Source organism: Mauremys mutica, chromosome 1 (assembly GCF_020497125.1).
Source record: "Mauremys mutica isolate MM-2020 ecotype Southern chromosome 1, ASM2049712v1, whole genome shotgun sequence".
NCBI lineage: Eukaryota > Metazoa > Chordata > Testudines > Geoemydidae > Mauremys > Mauremys mutica.
Genome location: NC_059072.1, coordinates 370,124,776 through 370,149,458, shown reverse-complemented (window position 1 = coordinate 370,149,458; position 24,683 = coordinate 370,124,776). Strand labels below are relative to the sequence as shown.

At 45.0% G+C, this 24,683-nt stretch overlaps 2 protein-coding genes across 3 annotated transcripts; both read right to left on the bottom strand.

Moving 5' to 3' along the window:
* Positions 1 to 2,779: 2,779 nt before the first annotated feature.
* LOC123363494 (olfactory receptor 51I2-like) lies at positions 2,780 to 3,727 on the bottom strand. Its single transcript, XM_045004541.1, has one exon. It carries the CDS (start codon positions 3,725 to 3,727, stop codon positions 2,780 to 2,782), a length of 948 nt encoding a protein of 315 aa, XP_044860476.1.
* A 12,616-nt stretch (positions 3,728 to 16,343) lies between these two features.
* Positions 16,344 to 23,147, bottom strand: LOC123350942 (olfactory receptor 52M1-like). Of its 2 annotated transcripts, XM_044989889.1 has the most exons (2): positions 23,128 to 23,147; positions 16,344 to 17,262 (listed from the first exon to the last, which is right to left on the bottom strand). In XM_044989889.1, exon 2 carries the CDS (start codon positions 17,181 to 17,183, stop codon positions 16,344 to 16,346), a length of 840 nt encoding a protein of 279 aa, XP_044845824.1. In that variant the 5' UTR covers positions 17,184 to 17,262; positions 23,128 to 23,147. The 2 variants fall into 2 exon arrangements, with proteins under 2 accessions (XP_044845824.1, XP_044845814.1); XM_044989879.1 differs by lacking the exon at positions 23,128 to 23,147 and having other exon boundaries at positions 16,344 to 17,291.
* Between the last annotated feature and the right edge of the window lie 1,536 nt (positions 23,148 to 24,683).

Below are 24,683 nucleotides of genomic sequence, written 5' to 3'. Positions count from 1 at the left end.
AGGTCATGAGAGAGGTCTTCAGATATTTGAAAGGCTGCCATAAAAAAAGATGGAGAAAAATTGTTCTTTCTTGTAACAGAGGCAGGACAAGAGTCAATGGGTTCAAACTACACAGAGCAGATTTAGATGAAATCTCAGGAAAAACTTCCTAACTGTAAGACCAGACGGACAATGGAACAGACGTGGAAGCTCCTTCGCTAGAAGCTTTCCAAAGAACGTTGGATACTCATCTGTCCTGGATGGTTTAGAGAGAACAAATCCTGCATCTTGGCAGGGGGTTAGACTAGCTGACCCTTGCGGTCCCTTCTCACTCTGTGGCTCTGTGATTCTATCACGTGAAATTGTACTGTAGACCAGTCTTTGTCAAACACAAGTCTTTGGCCTCAATACAGGGGAAACTGGGTGAAATGAAACACCCAGTATTATACAGAAGGTAACACAGGATGATCTACCGGTGCCTTCTGACCACGAACCATACAAATCTATTGATAAAGAAACTAGATCAAGCATTATATTTACTCTGTCTCACTGATAGGATATAGATATTCAGGCCTGCCTGTAAAGGTCTGCACTTTAAGAATTTAGATGTATGTTTATCACTTAGCTAGTTATAGAGGTATAAAAGAAAGAATCTGTGTAAGGGCCTCTCTCCCTGTGACAGTCTGATGCCCTGCTCTTAGGCTAAGGCCTTTGGCCAAGTAGCAGAGGCAGCCATAAGCTGGGAAGCGACCAGTCACATCCTCACATCCCAGACTAGTAAGGCAATCTGGGGCTGTTAGGAAGGTGATCCGATCTATCACCTCCAGGGAAAGGGAAGAGCCTAGAAGATGTAAAAGGAAATTTAGTTTGATAGTTTTCTCTCTGGTAAGAACTTATCAATACACAGAGCTGGGAAACCCTTATGTCTGTATAGATGTAGTTGTGAAATCCTCACTTCTATATTGTTTTGGCATTAGAGTTCCCACTTTGCTACTGTTTATTTACATGGTCACTGGTTCTGTGATTGTTTCTGTCTGCTGTATAATTAATTTTGCTGGGTGTAAACCAATTAAGATGGTGGGATATGATTGGTTAAATAACCATGTTACAATATGTTAGGATTGGTTGGTTAAATGTCAGTAAAATGGTTGGTTAAGGTCTAGCTAAGCAGAACTCAAGTTTTACTATATAATCTGCAGTCAGTCAGGAAGTAATGGGGGAGAATGGAAACAGGGACTGGGAACAGGGACACTGTGGTGTCAGAGCTGGGAAGGGGGACACTGAGGAAGGAAACTGGAATCATGCTTGCTGGAAGTTCACCCCAATAAACATTGAATTGTTTGCACCTTCGGACTTTGGGTATTGTTGCTCTCTGTTCATGCGAGAAGGACCAGGGAAGTGGGAGGGTGAAGGAATAAGCCCCCTAACACTCACCACGCACGAACAAGGGGACATTCAGTTGCACTGAAAGTCTGAACAGATAACACCGATAAAAGAAAATGTAATGGCTGCTCAGAGCGGAAAGGAGCACAGTCTTACTCTTTATCCCATCACACACGTTGCACTGGGTTTGTCGAGCAGGTGAGCTCTGCAGCAAGAGATGGTACCTGTGAATCCTGAGATGGAACCGTCTTCCCTGGGAATCCCCCTCAGGTAGCCGTGTCCCACACCTCTACTCCAGCATCTGCAGCAGCATCGCACGCCGAGAGCCTACACAGGGGTGTGCACCATTATAATACAGCTCTGTGCAATCCCAGGGGGGTTCGCTCAGCCTCAAGGGGAGAAACAGCATCTGGATGCAAACAGGCTGGAGACTGTAGACACTCTAGGTAATCTCTCTTGTTCCACGTCTGCACTTCTGTGCTATTTATCGAGCTTTAGGAGTAAACAGCAATTATGGGACCTTCCCAAAGGGAGGTGAGAACTCTTGGGCTCTGTGCTGAGTCAGAGAGGAATTGGCTGCTCTCTTTGTCTGTCTATATTTAAAAATTATAGTTCATTACTGTGATGTTGCAATCCATATGCTCTATGAAAATAGGCTTATGAATCTGAAAATGACATGGCTGGAATGTGCTTTATGCAAAAGGTCTCTTGTACCAAATTGTTGGAAAAGTTATAATGTGCTGAATTTGATTTTCCTATTTGTATTCAGGTATCATTCTTATACCTGAAGTTAGAAATATAAGGTCTAAACTTGCACGACTAATGTAGTCAGAGTGAGAAAACACTCCTGGCTGCAATTCCTTGGATAATCATCCACCCCTTCAATCCAATTTCCTCACAGGGAGAATCTACTTCTTGGCCTTCCCCATATAATAACTGGACAATTGTTTTTTTAGCCTTATCCACCTCATTTGTTAGCCGGATAAGGTGGGACACCAATTGTTTTGGGTGGTGGTGGTCAGAGGTCAGGGAACAGGGGGGTTGGCTAGGCATGGGAGTCTAAGGGGGCCAGTCAGGGGGTGGGGGGTGGATAGGGGTCAGGGAAATCAGCAGACAGAGAGCAGGGGGGGGTGGATGGGTGGAGGGTTCTGAGGGGGGGCATTCAGCGGGTAGGAAGTGGGAGGGGGTGGATAGGGGGCAGGAGCCAGGCTATTTGGGGAGGCACAGCTTTCCCTATGCGGCCCTCCATATAGTTTTGCAACTACGATGTGGCCCTTGGGCCAAAATGTTTGCCCACCTCTGGTCTAATGTCTCTCTGGCTGCCCGGTCAGTAATTCAGGGAAGGGGGCCCAGCACCAAGTCACCAGCCAGCTCTGCACGGAGCTTGGTCTGAGAGCCAGAGCACCAGGAGAAACCTTTAGGTCCCTTTATGAGTAAAGAGCCGGAGCAGCCTGTCCCGGATCTGTTTGGTCCTCACCCCGTAGATGATGGGGTTGAGCATGGGGGGCACCAGGAGGTACACATTGGCAATGAGAACATGGAAATGCAGGGGCACATTGTGGCCAAACCGGTGTGTGAGTGAGAAGAAGATAACTGGGATGTAAAAGGCTAAGATGGCACAGAGGTGGGAGCTACAAGTCCCCAAAGCCTTGAGCCGGGCATCCTTTGTGGGGAGGCTGAAGATGGCCCTGAGGATCTGGATATAGGACACAGCAATAAAAATCATATCCAGACCCCTCACACAGAATACCATAAAGAGGCCGTAGTAACTACTGATGCTGATGTTGCCACAGGCCAGCTTCACCACGGCTATGTACTCGCAGTACGAGTGGGGGATGATGTTGGTTCTGCAATATGGCGATTGCCTCGCCAGGAAAGGATAGGACAATATGACTATGATGCCACGCAGCACCACGGCCAGGCCAATCTTGGCCACCATGGCATATGTCAGGGTGGTGGAATATCTCAGCGGGTGGCAGATGGCCATGTAGCGATCAAAAGCCATGGCCATGAAGATCCCAGATTCCATCACGAAGAAGGAGTGAATGAAGTACATCTGGGTGAGGCAAGCACTGAAATTGATCTCCCTGGAATTGAACCAGAAGTTACTCAGAATTTTGGGCAGGGTGGACATGGACAGGACCAGGTCAGTGATGGCCAACATGGAGAGGAAATAGTACATGGGCTCATGGAGGCTTGGTTCCATTTTCACGAAGAACAGGATGATGAAGTTCCCCAAGATGGCTATGGCGTACATGGTGCAGAAGAGGATGGAGATCCAGACATGGGCCATCTCCAGGCCAGGAATGCCCAGCAGGATGAAGGTGGAGGGGTTGGTGAAGTCGGTTTTGTTGGAATCTGACATGGCGTAGGGGAGAAGTTGTTCAACTCTGAGTTGTTCCCTGAGCCCCGGGTGATGGTTGCAGTAGAAAAGCCTGGATGGAGAGACAATGTTAATATGAGCCACTACATGCACTACTGGATACTTTTCTCATGGGTGAAGAAGACTGGTTGCTCTTCACCCACATTTTCATTTTTCAGATAAATGAATTATGAACAACTGACCCTACTAATGCCAATACCATATTTGTTGGTCTTCCCTGCATTGTTCATTAATGCAATGAAAGCCAGGCTAGAAAGTCCATGCTATTCCCCAGGCACCCGGTTGCTCAAAATCTGAAATAGTAAATAAATAAATAAATAAATAAAAAAGCTTTGCCAATCCATGTATCAAGGGGAAACATTCCAAGTAGAACCACCTGAGGGAAAAGACCTGGGTGTCATCGATAGCTGTTCCATGGACACACCTGCTCATTCACAGTAGTGGCCAAAACAAAGAAAACGTTCAGATGCTTAAGGAATGGGGTGGAGAACAACCTGCTCTGGAAACGCACTCACTTTTCATCACCCAGTCTCTATAAAGGATATAGTAGATGGAATGTAGATTTCTCAGGCAGGCTGTGAGAATGGGGGAGGCTGCCATATGCCTACAAAGTGAAAAGTCTGGGACTGTTTAGTTTAGAGAAGCTGCTAAGAAGGGGGCATATGACAGAGGAGAACAAAATAACAGAATGGAACTGATTACATTCCAATGGACAAACAGAGAACAGTTCCCAGCCAGTAATATCGATGGACATTTAGTGCTTCAAAACGGCTAATTCCTCAAAGATGAAAAATGATCCAGAAAACTGATTGGAGGAAAAAAATATTCAGAAAAATGGGAAGGAAAATTCGGAGTTCTTTAAGAAGAGTGTATAGATAGCTAACAAGCCACAATTGCACATTCAGAAAGTGGAGAATTCATATCAGATGAGGTGATGGAATACTTTGTAGTCCATTAGCAGTCAAGGAGGATGTTAAGCAGCATCTACAGTAGAACGTGAGAGTTACAAACACCAGAAACATCAACTATTAAAAATTATAGGGAAAGCTTTTTTAAAAAAGAATTTGACAAGATTAGGAAAAAATGTAAAATCTGGCATGGGATTAGTTAACAAAAAGTCTAAGAATATAACTAATGCGAGTCACCAACAGAGTTTATGGAAACAGGTCTTGCCAAATAAGTTTTCATCCTTTAATGACTGTACACGTTTGGTTGACCAAGGGGACTGCACATGTACAATAGACTTCGATGTCTCTGAGGCATTTGATGTAGTCGGGGAAAACATTCAGATAAAAATACTATCCAATATCAGTGGAGCAGATGTAAACTAGACTAAAAACTGGCTAATGGACCAACCTCAGGAAGCAGTTGTCAATGGGGCATTTCAGGGAATGGGGGTGTTTCTAGTGGGGTTCTGCAGGGATCTGTTCTAGGCCCGATGCTATTCAATATTTTCATCAGTGATCTGGAAGCAAATAGAAAATCACTGCAGATAAAATAGCAGAGGACCCAAAATTGGCAGAGTAGTTACATGAGGCAGCTAGGGCAGACACAAATGTTATCATCTCAGAACAGGGAACGGAAGAATGACCCACAGACTCAATCACTGTATTAAGGAGATGAGGAACCCTGAAAAGGATTTAGGGGTCACTGTTGAAACCAACTCATCGTAGTGGTGAGTTGGAGCAGGGGAAGGATTTTACCTCTGCATATGGCATTGGTGAAACCGACTGCATCCAGTTCCGGGGTCCACATTTTAAAATTTGAAAAGTTGGAGAACGTGCAGAAGAGGCACAAAAAGGCTTGGAGGCTGCAGAAAATGCCGGCCAGTGAGAGACTTAAAGAGTTTCATCTATTTATCATATCCAAGTCCCCATGTCTGCAGATCCAGACTGGATGTTTTTCTGGAATATCTGCTTGAGGGTTTGTCTACACTTAACATGCTACAGTGGCGCTGCAATAGCACTTCAGTGAAGACACTACTTTCCCGTCAGTGAAAGTAATCCACCTCCCTGAGAGGCGGTAACTAGGTTGACCTCATGGTGGAGTCTACACCAGGGTTAGGCTGCTATAGCTGCATGTCTCAGAGGAGCGGATTTATTTGCTATTGCAAAAACAAACAAACAAACAAAACCACTTTTAGGTTGCATTAATAGCATGCAAGTCATCGGTGGTGATAATATTCCTCTAGTCAGCGCTTGTTAGGCTTCAGCTGGAGTATTGTGTCCAGTTTGGGTCACCAATGTATAGGAAGGATCTAGAGAAACTGGAAAGGATCCAAAGGCGAGAGACAAAGACGATCAAAGGGGATGGAATGCAGCCATACAAGTAAAGGCTGAGGGAACTGGGTATGTTTAGCTGGGAAAAGAGGAGCTTGAGGGGGGACATGACAGACGTCTTCTGAAATTTGAAAGGCTGCCATAAAAAAGATGGAGAAAAGATTTTCTCTCTTTCCACAGAGGCAGGACAAGAGTCAATGGGTTCAAACTACAGCAGAGCAGATTTAGATGAAATCTCAGGAAAAACTTGAAAGAGTCCTGTGGCACCTCATAGACTAACAGACTTATTGGAGCATGAGCTTTCGTGGGTGAATACCCACTTCGTCGGATGCATGTATGTATTCACCCACGAAAGCTCATGCTCCAATAAGTCTGTTAGTCTATAAGGTGCCACAGGACTCTTTGCTGCTTTTACAGATGCAGACTAACACGGTTACCCCTCTGATACTAGGAAAAACTTCCTAACTGTAAGACCAGGAGGACAATGGAACAGACGTGGAAGCTCCTTCGCTAGAAGCTTTCCAAAGAACGTTGGATACTCATCTGTCCTGGATGATTTAGAGAGAACAAATCCTGCATCTTGGCAGGGGGTTAGACTAGCTGACCCTTGCGATCCCTTGTCACCCTGTGGCTCTGTGATTCTATCACGTGAAATCGTACTGTAGACCAGTCTTTGTCAAACACAAGTCTTTGGCCTCAATACAGGGGAAACTGGGTGAAATGAAACACCCAGTATTATACAGAAGGTAACACAGGATGATCTACCGGTGCCTTCTGACCACGAACCATACAAATCTATCGATAAAGAAACTAGATCAAGCATTATATTTACTCTGTCTCACTGATAGGATATAGATATTCAGGCCTGCCTGTAAAGGTCTGCACTTTAAGAATTTAGATGTATGTTTATCACTTAGCTAGTTATAGAGGTATAAAAGAAAGAATCTGTGTAAGGGCCTCTCTCCCTGTGACAGTCTGATGCCCTGCTCTTAGGCTAAGGCCTTTGGCCAAGTAGCAGAGGCAGCCATAAGCTGGGAAGCGACCAGTCACATCCTCACATCCCAGACTAGTAAGGCAATCTGGGACTGTTAGGAAGGGGATCCGATCTATCACCTCCAGGGAAAGGGAAGAGCCTAGAAGATGTAAAAGGAAATTTAGTTTGATAGTTTTCTCTCTGGTAAGAACTTATCAATACTCAGAGCTGGGAAACCCTTATGTCTGTATAGATGTAGTTGTGAAATCCTCACTTCTATATTGTTTTGGCATTAGAGTTCCCACTTTGCTACTGTTTATTTACATGGTCACTGGTTCTGTGATTGTTTCTGTCTGCTGTATAATTAATTTTGCTGGGTGTAAACCAATTAAGATGGTGGGATATGATTGGTTAAATAACCATGTTACAATATGTTAGGATTGGTTGGTTAAATGTCAGTAAAATGGTTGGTTAAGGTCTAGCTAAGCAGAACTCAAGTTTTACTATATAATCTGCAGTCAGTCAGGAAGTAATGGGGGAGAATGGAAACAGGGACTGGGAACAGGGACACTGTGGTGTCAGAGCTGGGAACGGGACTGTGACGATGCGGTTCTGGCGGGACCCAACTGAGAGTGCCAAATCAGGACCAATTGCTTAAACAGGGCAGTCACAGCCCTAGGCTGGGGTTTTTCCACCTCTAGGGCAAACCAAACCAGCCAGACAAAAAGGACTTCGGTCTCACCCCACTGGCTAACCACAAGTCACACAAGCAATTTCCTTAGACACTCCAGTCTCCCAGTATCACCACCAGTCCCACTCCTCCTGGGGATAAATGGTTATGAAAACCAACACCCCAATAAAAGGAAAAGGTTCTCTCGATCCCAAAGGACCAAGCCCCAGACCCAGGTCAATCTACACATCAAATCTTACCCACAAATCACGCTGTTGCCAATCCTTTAGAATCTAAAATCTAAAGGTTTATTGACAAAGGGAAAAAGGTAGAGATGAGAGGTAGAATTGGTTAAATGGAATCAATTACATACAGTAATGGCAAAGTTCTTAGTTCAGGCTTGCAGCAGTGATGGTATAAACTGCAGGTTCAAATCAAGTCTCTGGAAAACATCCCCCGCCGGGATGGGTCCTCAGTCCCTTGTGTAGAGCTTCAGTTTATAGCAAAATCCCTCCAGAGGTAAGAAGCAGGATTGAAGACAAGATGGAGATGATGCATCAGCCTTATATAGGCTTTTCCAGGTGTAAGAACCTCTTTGTTCTTACTGTGGAAAATCACCGCAAAATGGAGTCTGCCGTCACATGGACAAGTCTCTGCATACCTTGCTGAGTCACAAGGCGTGTCTGCCTTCTCTCCATGGGTCAATTGTGTAGCTGATGGTCCTTAATGGGCCATCAAGCAGGCTAGGCAGAGCTAACACCAACTAGTCTGGGATATCACCCAGAAGCACATCACCAACTTGAAATACAGATAGTATAGAGCCAATATACATAACTTCAACTAAAAATGATACATACACCCAGACAGCATAATCATAACCAGCAACCCATAACCTGATCTTAGACACCTTATACGACCCCCTTTACCTAAGATTTGGTGCCACTACAGGACCTTGGTTGCAACCCATGTTCTATATGGTCCCAATTTATATCAATAACATCACACCCCCAACGCAAAATTGATGCAGGAAGGGATGTCACAAACATCGCTGACTGCATCCCAAGAGCCCCCTTTTCTTGGGTCTGTCTCACTACAGCTCGTGTTGGGCTAGAGGCCGTACCAGTGTATAACCGAAATGGTTTATCAAAGTCATGTTCAATAACATGAATGAATCTCTTTACAAACTCAAGGTATAACTTGGTTAGCTTTTGCAGCATGGTTCCTGTATGTTTCATGTGACCTTGCCAAGAGCTAAAGAAAACAGCTACTTTATCCATACCAGCTCTGGCCAATGTTTGGAACCCAATTAACCTTAAACCCATGTAGATATTGATGTTGTTCATAGTACAGGAATCTTGGCATTTAGCCAGGAAAGCAATATGGTAGTGTGCCTCAGTTTCCCCTTTCATACAGCACATCAGGTCTGGAATGTATTTTTCCCTGTGAAAAGTTCCAATACTGTTTACAGGCATTAACTGTGAAACATCAGTATAGCAAGGCCCTTTAACATAAAGTGTGTTTTCATGTATTCCTTTTAACATGTTCAAGGGATTTTCCAAAAGATTAGGCACATTGTACATTTTTACAGTTCTTGGCAGTAGCAACACATTAGTTACAAAAATTAGCATTAGCAATAACAAAATATTCATTGCAAGTGTCCATTTACAATCATGTTTGTTATGCCCCACCCTTGGCTCAATACCCTTGGAGTTTGGGCATTTTAGGGTTAATCTGTGGCTTCCCTTTGCAAAATTCAGTCTTCTCTTTCCTTCTTGTCCTGCAGGATTAAACCCTGATTTCTCTTGCTTAACAGAATTCACTGGCTGATGGGGTGGGTTCTCTTTGCTAACAGCTATTAGCAAGTCTTTCTTCTCCCTGCCAGCCAAGTAATTCGCATCAACACAGACACTAGCTTTTAACTTCTTAGCTGCTATGGATTCCAAGGCCAGACTTTGTCTTACAGAGACACCACACAAATTCAAAGAGTCTGAGGGTGAGAGCTGGCTTGCTCTCCCCTGCATCCTTACGCATTTAGCCATAAAACTGTTCTGCTCTGAAACACCAGTAACTGAACCTGTCCTCAGATCCTGAAGCACAGACTGCTCACTTACAGAATCAGCATGGAGACATTCCTGTCCCAACATCATTGTCTTCCCAACAAGCTGGCCACACACAGCCAGGTGGTTATAGGGCTGCTCAACTTCCTTAACAGCTTCTACTCCATCTGAGACCTTTTCAAAGCTGCCCACACTGGATCTCTCAAAAGGAAAGTCAGTGGATCCATTCACAACAGAAAATTTCTGGCTGTTAGGAACAGAAACTTCCTTGATTAAATCACTTTTACACCCTTCAGTTGCAGTAAACCGCTTGCACAGGCTACCATGAGGATTCCTTTCCCCAGGAGCTTTTCTAAGCAGCAATTCACCCATCTCAGAAATTCTGCCCTTCCCCGCTTCACCCAGGGCTTGCTCTAAAGGAACACTTCCCTGAGCCCCCAGAGACTTTTTCTGGGTCTTGCTTATATTGAGAATCACCTCTGGCCCATCAGGCAGATTCCTACACAATCCCCTTTCAGGCAAACCGATAGACTTTCTCAATAACAGGTTAGAAGCACTCTTCTTCCCTTGGCCATGAACAAGTTCAGGAATCTTTTCCTTCTTGCTACAAGTTGTCAAACTGTCAGTAGGCAACACAATTAAATCACCTTCATGCTTTCCTTGTGCCCTGACTAGGGTATCACCCTGATCAGACAGAGTTGCTACACCCTTTTCCAACCACATGTTAGCAACTGGCAAACTACAAGCACCAGAATTGTCTGGTCTTTGGGATCTTGCTAAGACACTAACTGGATGCAACCTAGTCACAGTGCCATTCTCCCCAGCAGACACAAACTTAGGACCATTCCCTTCCTGGGCTTTAGCTGTATTTACAACCAACTCCGAGACAACTGAATCACCCTCAACCATCACAGGCTGAAAGGCACCTTCTGTCTGCTCCACAGACACAGAAGAGCCAGAGACACATTCTCCTTCACCAGACACACAGCTTGGGATCTCATTTCCCTTGTCCCAGCACACAGGGCTGTTCACAGACAACTGCTTGGAGACCGAGATAGCTTCCTTCATAGGCAAGTCAATACCCCTGACAGAGACAGGCACATTCCCTTCACTGTCACATTTCTCCACACAGGAAACAGGTAAGGGACAGGGACACTCCTCTTCCACTATCCCTCCCTTCCCAAACTGCTGCCTAGACAAAGCCATCAGCTCACCAGGCTGCCTAGGCTCCTCCAAACTTTCCCTACCAGGCACATTGCCTCTCCCAACAGATAAGCTGCTGCTTTTTTCACTACACTGAGCTACTTTTAGCAAATCACAGTTACCCATTTCAGGTTTACTTCTACAAGCTGCACTAGCCAACAATCCATTACCCATTACAAATTTACCCTCTCCTTCCTCAGTTAGGGATTTAACCTGACCATTTACTTTAATCTGCTCCTGAGAAACATTTTCCTCACCAATGAGATCTTTCTGCTCTTGATCTAACTCCAGATTTCCTTCTGAGACATCAGACAGACATTCAGAAACTTCATTCCCAGACACACTGCTTTTTGGCACGGACAAACCTTTGGAGCAACCCATCTCAGGCAAATCATTGCTCACAATAGACACAGGTTTAAGATTATTCCTCTCCTGTGACTGGCTACCTGGATTGAACAAAGCTTTAACATTCTCCCCAATTAAAAGATCTTTAGGCAATAACTTCCTGACGCCAGCTATCACCTCATGCTGAGCCCCATTCCACTCAAGGTGGATTCTGGCTAAAGGCACACGGACAGTAAACTCACAGAGGATCACAACATTCACACTCTGATTTGGTAAATAATCTTCCTCTTTGACCAGATCTGCTTTAACAAGAGTGATGTTAGAGGCCATAATTTGCCCTAAACAGCTTTTACCATTGACTTTTACACTCTCTATGAATTTTCCATTACCATTCCCATCCATAGCACTGGCACAATTTATGGGGCCACCCCCTATTGAACACACAGTAACAGCATTGACATAAAAGGTGGCATTGTTGGGGTACATTTGGTTACCCCCAGACAACTGCTCAGAGTTATACAACATACCAACATTGTTACAAACTGGACCTTCAAGAGGATACAGTCTCTGCTGTTCTTCCATTGCTTCTTTGACTTGGAGTTGGAGTCTAGCCGTCTCCTGTTGCATCTGTCGAGTTTTCTCCTCAGCAGCCAGCAGCTCCAGACGCCTCTTACGAGCTTTTTCTTCTCTCTTAGCAACTTCTTTCTTTCTCTCATCAGCCTCTTTCTCCATTCGAATTTCTGCCAGTTCTTGCTCATAATCAAACTGCAGGCTGTCTCTCAAGGCTTGCAGTTTCCTTGCTTTTCCTGATGCTCTCTGTCTCATGGTCACTGACCTTTAACCAACCAAACTCTCAATCCCAAAGTTAAAATTTGGATAGCGTGGGGTTCTGACCCAAAGCTTAATTGACCTGGTTCTGTGGATCCTGCCGACTACGCCACTGTGACGGAGCGATTCTGGCGGGACCCAACTGAGAGTGCCAAATCAGGACCAATTGCTTAAACAGGGCAGTCACAGCCCTAGGCTGGGGTTTTTCCACCTCTAGGGCAAACCAAACCAGCCAGACAAAAAGGACTTTGGTCTCACCCCACTGGCTAACCACAAGTCACACAAGCAATTTCCTTAGACACTCCAGTCTCCCAGTATCACCACCAGTGCACTCGTCCTGGGGATAAATGGTTATGAAAACCAACACCCCAATAAAAGGAAAAGGTTCTCTCGATCCCAAAGGACCAAGCCCCAGACCCAGGTCAATCTACACATCAAATCTTACCCACAAATCACGCTGTTGCCAATCCTTTAGAATCTAAAATCTAAAGGTTTATTGACAAAGGGAAAAAGGTAGAGATGAGAGGTAGAATTGGTTAAATGGAATCAATTACATACAGTAATGGCAAAGTTCTTAGTTCAGGCTTGCAGCAGTGATGGTATAAACTGCAGGTTCAAATCAAGTCTCTGGAAAACATCCCCCGCCGGGATGGGTCCTCAGTCCCTTGTGTAGAGCTTCAGTTTGTAGCAAAATCCCTCCAGAGGTAAAAAAGCAGGATTGAAGACAAGATGGAGATGATGCATCAGCCTTATATAGGCTTTTCCAGGTGTAAGAACCTCTTTGTTCTTAATGTGGAAAATCACCACAAAATGGAGTCTGGAGTCACATGGACAAGTCTCTGCATACCTTGCTGAGTCACAAGGCGTGTCTGCCTTCTCTCCCTGGGTCAATTGTGTAGCTGATGGTCCTTAATGGCCATCAAGCAGGCTAGGCAGGGCTAACACCAACTAGTCTGGGATATCACCCAGAAGCACATCACCAGCTTGAAATACAGACAAGTATAGAGCCAATATACATAACTTCAACTAAAAATGATACATACACACAGACAGCATAATCATAACCAGCAACCCATAACCTGGTCTTAGACATCTTATATGACCCCCTTTATCTAAGATTTGGTGCCACTACAGGACCTTGGTTGCAACCCATGTTCTATATGGTCCCAATTTATATCAATAACGTCACAGGGACACTGAGGAAGGAAACTGCAATCATGCTTGCTGGAAGTTCACCCCAATAAACATTGAATTGTTTCCACCTTCAGACTTCAGGTATTGTTGCTGTCTGTTCATGCAAGAAGGACCAGGGAAGTGGGAGTGTGAAGGAATAAGCCCCCTAACACTCACCACGCACGAACAAGGGGACATTCAGTTGCAATGAAAGTCTGAACAGATAACACTGATAAAAGAAAATGCAATGGGTGTGCAGAACGGAAAGGAGCATAGTCTCACTCTCTATCCCATCACACCCGTGTTGCACTGGGTTTGTCGAGCAGGTGAGCTCTGCAGCAAGAGATGGTACCTGTGAATCCTGAGATGGAACCGTCTTCCCTGGGAATCCCCCTCAGGTAGCCGTGTCCCACGCCTCTCTCAGCCCAGCATCTGCAGCAGCATCCAACGCTGAGAGCCGACACAGAGATGTGCACCATTTATAATACAGCTCTGTGCAATCCCAGTGGGGTTTGCTCAGCCTCAAGGGGAGAAACAGCATCTGGATGTAAACAGCCTGGAAACTGGAGACACTCTAGGTAATGTCTCTTGTTCCATGTCTGTACTTCTGTGTTATTTATCCAGCTTTAGGAGTAAGCAGCAATTATGGGACCATCCCAAAGGGAGATGAGAACTTTTGGGCTCTGTGCTGAGGCCGAGAAGAATTGGCTGCTCTCTTTATCTGTCTATATTTAAAAATTATAGTTCATTACTGTGACGTTGCAATCCATATGCTCTGTGAAAATAGGTTTATGAATCTGAAAATGACATGGCTGGAATGTGCTTTATGTAAAAGGTCTCTTGTTCCATATCATTGGAAAAGTTATAATGTGCTGAATTTCTTTTTCGTATTCGTATGCAGGTATCATTCTTATATCTGAAGTTAGAAATATAAGGTATAAACTTGTACAACTAATGTAGTCAGATCAAGTGGAGACCATTGAGGCTGCTTCAGAAACAACGAGTTGTAAATGGCTCGTTTACCTGTAAGCCTTCCTGTGTACCTGTCGGCCAGTCTGTGGGCAATGGAGAATGGAGTCTCACAGGGACATGTGACCATGTCACCCGACACTGAAATCCATCTAAAACCTTGTACTTTTCCATGCAGGAGGGGTGTGGGCCAAGCACAGACAAAAGATCCCTGCCTTGTGCCACAGCTATAAAAGGAGCAGGACAAAGGGGGTGGCAGTGATGAGGAAACCCCTGTTTACCACCTGAGATGTCTGCTGGCACTAACAAGGGCTGTACCAGGGGAAAGGATTGGGCCCAGTCTAGGAAGGAGTCTAGTCGGAGAAAGAAGCTTATTGGAACATCTCTGAGGGTGAGATTTACCTATCATCAGTTTTGTTTTATTTTGCTTTGTGACTTACTTTGTTCTGTCTTTTGTTACTTGAAACCACTTAAATCCTACTTTTTATACTTAATAAAATCACTTTTGTTTATTAAGAAGCCCAGAGTAAGTAATTGGTACCTGGGGGAGACAAACAGCTGTGCATCTCTCTCCACCAGTGATACAGAGGGAGGACATTTTATGAATTTACCCTGTATAAACTTTATACAGAGTAAAGCAGATTTATTTGGGGTTCAGGCTCTCAGAAAGGCTGAACACTGGGCACTGGGCAAGCCAGCACCCCCAGCCAAAGTCCTTGTACCCTTGTACCCCCACACCCCAACCTTCTGCCCCGGCCCTGAACCCCCTCCCACTCTCCAAACTGCTTGACCCCACCCCTGCCACACATCACCTCCATATTGGTCCATGTACCAAAATTAATTCCACATGTGGATGTAAAAAAATAGAGGGAACACTGGCCACCCAATGAATTAATAAGCAGCTGATTTCAAACAACCAAAAGAAAGTATTTCTTCACACCCAACCTGTGGAACTCTTTGCCAGGGGATGTTGTGAAGGACAAAACTACACCAGGATTCCATTCAGAACTAGATCAGTTCATGGAGGATAGATCCATCAATTGCTATTAGCCATGATGGGCAGGGATCCAAAACCATGTTCTGTGTGGCCCCCACCCCTGATTGCCAGGAGCTGGGAATGGGTGACAGGGGATGGATGACTTGATGATTACAGCATTGGCCTGCTAAACCCAGGGTTGTGAGTTCAATCCTTGAGGGAGGCACTTAGGGATCTGGGGTGAAAATCAGTACTTGGTCCTGCTAGTGAAGGCAGGGGACTGGACTCAGTGACCTCTCAGGGTCCCTTCCAGTTCTAGGAGATAGGTATAGCTCCATATGTTATTATCTATTTTTTATACCTGTTCTGTTCATTCCCTCTGGGGCACCTGGCACTGGCCACTGATGGAGACAGGACACTGGGCTAGATGGACCAATGTCCATTCTTAGGTTCTTAGGTTTTTATATGGACGGCAGATGTATCTTCCCCCTGCTGTACCCCACTAGACCCCCCTCCCCTCTCAGAGCTGAGATGGAACCCAGCAGAGCCTCTCTCTCGCTGCAGAGTTAGGAGCAAAGTAAGAATACACATCAATTTTATTTTTAAATTTAAGCCTAACCAGTGTCCCGGAAGTGAATTGCCATAAGATGTAAGAAAATGTTACTACTAGAGCTGAATGGGTCTAATATTTATTTATTTACTATATTGGGGAATTCGATATAGTTTTCAAATGTCTAAGTAGCCCCTGGAATCACAGTTATTGTTGCCTCCTCCACACCAAAATCTAAAATTGCTGCCCTTCCGCTGGGGAGGAAAGACATGGAGAGGATCCAGCGAGTGAGTGACAGGGAGACGAGAGGAGAGGAGCAAGCGACAGAGGCGGGTAAGAGGTGGGGTAAGGGATGTGGTCTCAGGGGTCCAGTTACCAGCAGTTAGAAAGGTGGCAGCCCAGTGAGTACTACATAGACAGATTCCCCACTTTGTCATGCTTTCAGAGCACAGATAGATCAGGAAAGGATTTCATGTCCTTAAATAACCCCTGAGTCAGGGAAGGGGGCCCAGCACCTGTCACCAGCCAGCTCTGCACGGAGCTCAGTCTGAGAGCCAGAGCACCAGGAGAAAACTTTACATCCCTTTATGAGTAAAGAGCCGGAGCAGCCTGTCCCGGATCTGTTTGGTCCTCACCCCGTAGATGATGGGGTGCAGCATGGGGGGCACGAGCAGGTACACGTTGGCTATGAGAACATGGAAATGCAGGGGCACATTGTGGCCAAACCGGTGTGTGAGGGAGGAGAAGATAACTGGGATGTAAAAGGCTAAGATGGCACAGAGGTGGGAGCTGCAGGTCCCCAAAGTCTTGAGCCGGGCGTCCTTTGTGGGGAGGCTGAAGATGGCCCTGAGGATCTGGATATAGGACACAGCAATAAAAATCATATCCAGACCCCTCACACAGAATACCATAAAAAGGCCATAGTAACTACTGACACGGGTGTCCGCGCAGGCCAGCTTCACCACAGCTATGTGCTCACAATACGTGTGGGGGATGATGTAGGTTCTGTAATATGGCCACTGCCTCGCCAGGAAGGGATAGGGCAGTACAAGCATGATGCCGCGCAGCACCACGGCCAGGCCAATTTTGGCAACCACAGAGTTTGTCAGGATGGTGGAATGTCTCAGGGGATGGCAAATGGCCACGTAGCGATCCAAAGCCATGGCCACGAAGATCCCAGACTCCATCACTAAGAAGCAATGAATGAAGTACATCTGGGTGAGGCAGGCACTGAAATCGATCTCCCTGGAATTGAACCAGAAGATGCTCAGTGTTTTGGGCACGGTGGACGTAGACAGGACCAGGTCAGTGACAGCCAGCATGCAGAGGAAATAGTACATGGGTCCATGGAGGCTCAGCTCCATCTTCACAATGAAGAGGATGGTGAAGTTCCCCAAGACGGCTATGGCGTACATGGTGCAGAAGGGGATGGAGATCCAGACATGGGCAGCCTCCAGGCCAGGAATGCCCAGGAGGATGAAGGTGGAGGGGTTGGTGAAGTCGGTTTTGTTGCAATCTGACATGGTGTAGGGGTGAAGGTGTTCAACTCTGAGGCATTCCCAGGGCCCAGAGTTATGGTTGCAGTACAACAGCCTGGATGGAGAGAACATAAGAACATAAGAACATAAGAAAGGCCGTACTGGGTCAGACCAAAGGTCCATCTAGCCCAGTATCTGTCTACCGACAGTGGCCAATGCCAGGTGCCCCAGAGGGAGTGAACCTAACAGGCAATGATCAAGTGATCTCTCTCCTGCCATCCATCTCCATCCTCTGACGAACAGAGGCTAGGGACACCATTCTTACCCATCCTGGCTAATAGCCATTTATGGACTTAGCCACCATGAATTTATCCAGTCCCCTTTTAAACATTGTTATAGTCCTAGCCTTCACAACCTCCTCAGGTAAGGAGTTCCACAAGTTGACTGTGCGCTGTGTGAAGAAGTCAAGTATCAGAGGGGTAGCCGTGTTAGTCTGGATCTGTAAAAGCAACAAAGAATCCTGTGGATCTGTAAAAGCAACAAAGAATCCTTATAGACTAACAGACGTTTTGCAGCATGAGCTTTCGTGGGTGAATACCCACTTCTTCGGATGCAAGTGGTCACTTGCATCCGAAGAAGTGGGTATTCACCCATGAAAGCTCATGCTGCAAAACGTCTGTTAGTCTATAAGGTGCCACAGGATTCTTTGTTGTGTGAAGAAGAACTTCCTTTTATTTGTTTTAAACCTGCTGCCTATTAATTTCATTTGGTGACCCCTAGTTCTTGTATTATGGGAATAAGTAAATAACTTTTCCTTATCCACTTTCTCAATATCACTCATGATTTTATATACCTCTATCATGTCCCCCCTTAGTCTTCTCTTTTCCAAACTGAAGAGTCCTAGCCTCTTTAATCTTTCCTCGTATGGGAAAGATTAAACCCCTAATCATTTTAGTTGCTCTTTTCTGAACCTTTTCTAGTGCTAGAATATCTTTTTTGAGGTGAGGAGACCACATCTGTACACAGTATTCGAGATGTGGGCGTACCATGGATTTATATAAGGGCAATAATATATTCTCAGTCTTATTCTCTATCCCCTTTTTAATGATTCCTAACATCCTGTTTGCTTTTTTGACCGCCGCTGCACACTGCGTGGACATATTTAGAGAACTATCCACAATGACGCCAAGATCTTTTTCCTGACTCGTTGTAGCTAAATTAGCCCCCATCATGTTGTATGTATAGTTGGGGTTATTTTTTCCAATGTGCATTACTTTACATTTATCCACATTAAATTTCATTTGCCATTTTGTTGCCCAATCACTTAGTTTTGTGAGATCTTTTTGAAGTTCTTCACAATCTGCTTTGGTCTTAACTATCTTGAGTAGTTTAGTATCATCTGCAAACTTTGCCACCTCACTGTTTACCCCTTTCTCCAGATCATTTATGAATAAATTGAATAGCATTGGTCCTAGGACTGACCCTTGGGGAACACCACTAGTTACCCCTCTCCATTCTGAGAATTTACCATTAATTCCTACACTTTGTTCCCTGTCCTTTAACCAGTTCTCAATCCATGAAAGGACCTTCCCTTTTATCCCATGACAGCTTAATTTACGTAAGAGCCTTTGGTGAGGGACCTTGTCAAAGGCTTTCTGGAAATCTAAGTACACTATGTCCGCCGGATCCCCCTTGTCCACATGTTTGTTGACCCCTTCAAAGAACTCTAATAGATTAGTAAGACACGATTTCCCTTTACAGAAACCATGTTGACTATTGCTCAAGAGTTTATGTTTTTCTATGTGTCTGACAATTTTATTCTTTACTATTGTTTCAACTAATTTGCCCGGTACCGACGTTAGACTTACCGGTCTGTAACTGCCGGGATCACCCCTAGAGCCCTTTTTAAATGTTGGCGTTACATTAGCTAACTTCCAGTCATTGGGTACCGAAGCCGATTTAAAGGACAGGTTACAAACCTTAGTTAATAGTTCCGCAACTTCACATTTGAGTTCTTTCAGAACTCTTGGGTGAACGCCATCTGGTCCCGGTGACGTGTTAATGTTGAGTTTATCAATTAATTCCAAAACCTCCTCTAGTGATACTTCAATCTGTGACAGTTCCTCAGATTTGTCACCTACAAAAGCCAGCTCAGGTTTGGGAATCTCCCTAACATCCTCAGCCGTGAAGACTGAAGCAAAGAATCCATTTAGTTTCTCCGCAAGAGACAATGTTAATATGAGTCACTACACGCACTACTGGATACTTTTCTCATGGGTCAAGCAGATTGGTTCCTCTTCACACACATTTTCGTTTTCCAAATCTGAAAGTGTAAAAAAACCCCAAGCCCCTCTTCCCACCAAAGCTTTGCCAATCCATGTATCAAGGGGAAACATTCCAAGTAGAACCACCTGAGGGAAAAGACCTGGGTGTCATCGATAGCTGTTCCATGGACACACCTGCTCATTCACAGTAGTGGCCAAAACAAAGAAAACGTTCAGATGCCTAAGGAATGGGGAGAGATCAACCTGCTCTGGAAACACACTCAGTTTTGATCACCCAGTCTCTATAAAGGATACAGCAGATGGAACGTAGATTTCTGTAGAGGAGCTGCAGAGGAGCATGTGGATCGGACACAGACTTCTCTTAGGGGAGAGTCTGATGATAGAGAATCTCCAGGTTATAGTCAGGAGCAGAGGACGGAAGAGGATAATGTAAGGGCCGGATCAGATGATAAACAGTCACATAAAAAAGAATCTGGCACATCAGAAAAGGGCAGACAAATAAACAGGGACAAGTTTTTAAAGTGCTTGTACACGAATGCTAGAAGTCTAAATAATAAGATGGGTGAACTAGAGTGCCTTGTGATAAAGGAGAATGTAGATATAATAGGCATCACAGAAACCTGGTGGACTGAGAGCAATAAATGGGACACAATCATTCTGGGGTACAAAATATATCAGAAGGACACAACAGGTTGTGCAGGGGGAGGGAGTGGCACTATATGTGAAAGAAACAGGGCAACCCGGGTGGGGGAGGGGGGTCAAGTGGGGCAATTTGCCCCAGGCCCTGTAGAGGCCCCCAGGAGAGTTTTTCGGGGCCCCTGAAGTGGAGTCCTTCACTCGCTCCAGAGGTCGCAGAAAACTCTCACAGGGCCTGGGTCCCCAGAGCTTCTTCCTCTCTGGGTCTTCGATGGCAGGGGGTTCTTCCGCTCCGGGGCAGAAGAACCCCTCGCCACCGAATTACTGCCAAAGCGGGACCCACCGACATTCGTGAGACCTCATTTGGAGTATTGTGTGCAGTTTTGGTCTCCCATGTTTAAGAAGGATGAATTCAAACTGGAACGGGTACAAAGAAGGGCCACTAGAATGATCCGAGGAATGGAAGGCCTGTCGTATGAAAGGAGACTTGAGGAGCTCGGTTTGTTTTCCTTAACCAAAAGAAGGACAAGAGGAGATATGATTGCACTCTTTAAATATATCAGAGGGATAAATACCAAGGAAGGAGAGGAATTATTTCAGCTCAGTACTAATGTGGACACGAGGACAAACGGATATAAATTGTCAGTTAGGAAATTTAGGCTTGAAATTAGACGAAGGTTTCTAACCATCAGAGGAGTGCAACTCTGGAACAGCCTACCGAGGGAAACAGTGTAGGCGAAGGACCTCTATGACTTTAAGATTAAGCTGGATAAGTTTATGGAGGGGATGGTATGGTAGGATAACGGGGTTAGTCAATAGGTCAATAACGTGCCACACTGGTAATTAGTACAAAGGGTCAATGTTGGGATATTGTTAGCCTTTTTCAGAGGGTCTGGCTGGAGAGTCTTGCCCGCATGCTCGGGGTTCAGCTGATCGCCATATTTGGGGTCGGGAAGGAATTTTCCTCCAGGGTAGATTGGCAGTGGCCCTGGAGGTTTTTCGCCTTCCTCCGAAGCATGGGGCAGGGGTCGCTTGCTGGTGGATTATCTGCTACTTGAAGTCTCTAAATCACGATTTGGAGCATTCAACAGCAGAGTCAAGGGAGAGAATTAGTTCAGGAGTGGGTGGATCGGCTTATGTGGCCTGCATTTTGCAGGAGGTCAGACTAGATGATCATAATGGTCCCTTCTGATCTTGAATTCTATGATTCTATGATTCTATGATTCTGGTCTTCGGCGGGTAATTCGGCGGCGGGGTGTCCTTCCGTTCCAGGACCCGCCACCGAAGGGCCCCGAACACCCGCGGGAGGGACCCCTCTGCCACCGAATTACCACCGAAGACCGGGCTGCACTTCGGCGGCGGGTCCCGCTTCGGCGGTAATTCGGTGACAGAAGGATCCCGCTGCGGGTCTTCGGGGCACTTCGGCAGTGGGTCCTGGAGCGGAAGGACCCCCCACTGCCGAATTACTGCCGAAGCAGGGGCCCCCTGCCACCGAAGACCCCAGGCCCCCGGATTCCTCTGGGCGGCCCTGGAAAGAAAATGTAGATTCAAATGAAGTAAAAATCTCAAGTGAATCCACATGTTCCATAGAATCTCTATGGATAGAAATGTCATGCTCTAATAAAAATATAACAAGAGGGATCTATTATCGACCATCAATAGTGATGATGAAATGCTAAGGGAAATTAGAGAGTCTATCAAAATTATGAACCCAATAATAATGGGGGAATTCAATTATTGACTGGGAACATTTCACTTGAGGACGAAATGCAGAGATGAAATGTCTCGATACTTTAAATGACTGCTTCATGGAGCAACTGGTACAGGAACCCACAAGGGGAGAGGCAACTCTAGATTTAATCCTGAGTGGAGCGCAGGAGCTGGTCCAAGAGGTAACTATATCAGGACCGCTTGGAAATAGTGACCATAATACAATAGCATTCAACATCCCTGTGCTGGGAAGAACATCTCAACAGCCCAACACTGTGGCATTTAATTTCCAAAGAGGGAACTATGCAAAAATGAGGGGGTTAGTTAAACAGAAGTTAAAAGGTACAGTGACTAAAGTGAAATCCCTGCAAGTTGCATGGGCGCTTTTTAAAGACACCATAAAAGAGGCCCAACTTCAATGTATACCCCAAATTAAGAAAAACAGTAAAAGAACTAAAAAAGAGCCACCGTGGCTTAACAACCATGTAAAAGAAGCAGTGAGAGATAAAAAGACTTCCTTTAAAAAGTGGAAGTCAAATCCTAGTGAGGCAAATAGAAAGGAGCACAAAACACTGCCAACTTAAGTGCAAGAGTATAATAAGAAAAGCCAAAGAGGAGTTTGAAGAACAGCTAGCCAAAAACTCCAAAGGTAATAACAAAATGTTTTTAAGTACATCAGAAGCAGGAAGCCTGCTAAACAACCAGTGGGGCCCCTTGATGATCAAGATACAAAAGGAGCGCTTAAAGACGATATAGTCATTGCAGAGAAACTAAATAGATTCTTTGCTTCAGTCTTCACGGCTGAGGATGTTAGGGAGATTCCCAAACATGAGCCGGCTTTTGTAGGTGACAAATCTGAGGAACTGTCACAGATTAAAGTGTCACTAGAGGAGGTTTTTGAATTAATTGATAAACTCAACATTAACAAGTCACCGGGACCAGATGGCATTCACCCAAGAGTTCGGAAAGAACTCAAATGTGAAGTTGCGGAACTATTAACTAAGATTTATAACCTGTCCTTTAAATCGGCTTCGGTACCCAATGACTGGAAGTTAGCTAATGTAACGCCAATATTTAAAAAGGGATCTAGAGGTGATCCTGGCAATTACAGACCGGTAAGTCTAACGTCGGTACCGGGCAAATTAATCAAAACAATAGTTAAGAATAAAATTGTTGGACACATAGAAAAACATAAACTGTTGAGCAATAGTCAACATGGTTTCTGTAAAGGGAAATTGTGTCTTACTAATCTATTAGAGTTCTTTGAAGGGGTCAACAAACATGTGGACAAGGAGGATCCAGTGGACATAGTGTACTTAGATTTCCAGAAAGCCTTTGACAAGGTCCCTCACCAAAAGCTCTTATGTAAATTAAGCTGTCATGGGATAAAAGGGAAGGTCCTTTCATGGATTGAGAACTGGTTAAAAGATAGGGAACAAAGGGTAGGAATTAATGGTAAATTCTCAGAATGGAGAGGGGTAACTAGTGGTGTTCCCCAAGGGTCAGTCCTAGGACCAATCCTATTCAATTTATTCATAAATGATCTAGAGAAAGGGGTAAACAGTGAGGTGGCAAAGTTTGCAGATGATACTAAACTGCTCAAGATAGTTAAGACCAAAGCAGATTGTGAAGAACTTCAAAAAGATCTCACAAAACTAAGTGATTGGGCAACAAAATGGCAAATGAAATTTAATGTGGATAAATGTAAAGTAATGCACATCAGAAAAAATAACCCCAACTATACATACAATATGATGGGGCTAATTTAGCTACAACTAGTCAGGAAAAAGATCTTGGAGTTATTGTGGACAGTTCTCTGAAGATGTCCACACAGTGTGCAGAGGCGGTCAAAAAAGCAAACAGGATGTTAGGAATGGTGTCCCTAGCCTCTGTTTGTCAGAGGATGGAGATGGATGGCAGGAGATAGATCACTTGATCATTGCCTGTTAGGTTCACTCCCTCTGGGGCATCTGGCATTGGCCACTGTCGTTAGACAGATACTTGGCTAGATGGACCTTTGGTCTGACCCGGTATGGCCGTTCTTATGTTCTTATGTTCTAAAACAGGCTGTGAGAATTGGGGAGGCTGCCATATGCTGACAGACTGAAAAGTCTGGGACTGTTTAGATTAAAGAAGCCACAAAGAAGGGGGCATATGATAGAGTAGAGGAAAATAAAGAATGGAACTGATTACATTCCAATGGACAAACAGAAAACAGTTCCCAGCCAGTAATTTCTATAGACACTTAGTTCTTCAAAAGGTCTAATTCTGTTACCTGGGGTTCTTCAAACCAAAGCTCTTGGTAACTTTACTCTGTGCGAGGAAGTGTCATGAAATAAATCAGGGGAGACACGGCCGTCCGACCGATCGATGGCTGGCACAGACAGGACAATACAAGAGTGCTTTCACTTAAAGCAAACTTTACCCAAGCACTTACACACGTTTGCAACAAGTTAGGAAAACACCCCCAATCGTTGATAATTACCAAAGCTGAGTGTGGTTTTCGAGTGATAGAGTGGCAGCCTATCTGCCGCTGGGGAACACAAGATGCATCCAGAGGGAAAGGCCAGTCCTGAAACGAGTCCCACCTATCTCAAGCTTTTCCCCCTTATTTATACATTAGTAATTAAAGAAACCTTGTTAAGTAAGCAGTTTCAAGCAAGAGGTTCCTTCTGATTATTGATTAACCAGGTGTGGGTCTTTCCAGAGCCTGCAGCCTTGAGACCCCAATAGACATTCCTGAGGGTATATCCTGCTCTTTTCAAATGCATGTAACAGCAAATTTAACACAATTCTTATCAGGGAG

Coding starts and splice junctions, on each gene's coding strand:
- LOC123350942 (XM_044989879.1), bottom strand. CDS start 17,291: ATGTCAGATTGCAACAAAACCGACTTCACCAACCCCTCCACCTTCATC.
- LOC123363494 (XM_045004541.1), bottom strand. CDS start 3,727: ATGTCAGATTCCAACAAAACCGACTTCACCAACCCCTCCACCTTCATC.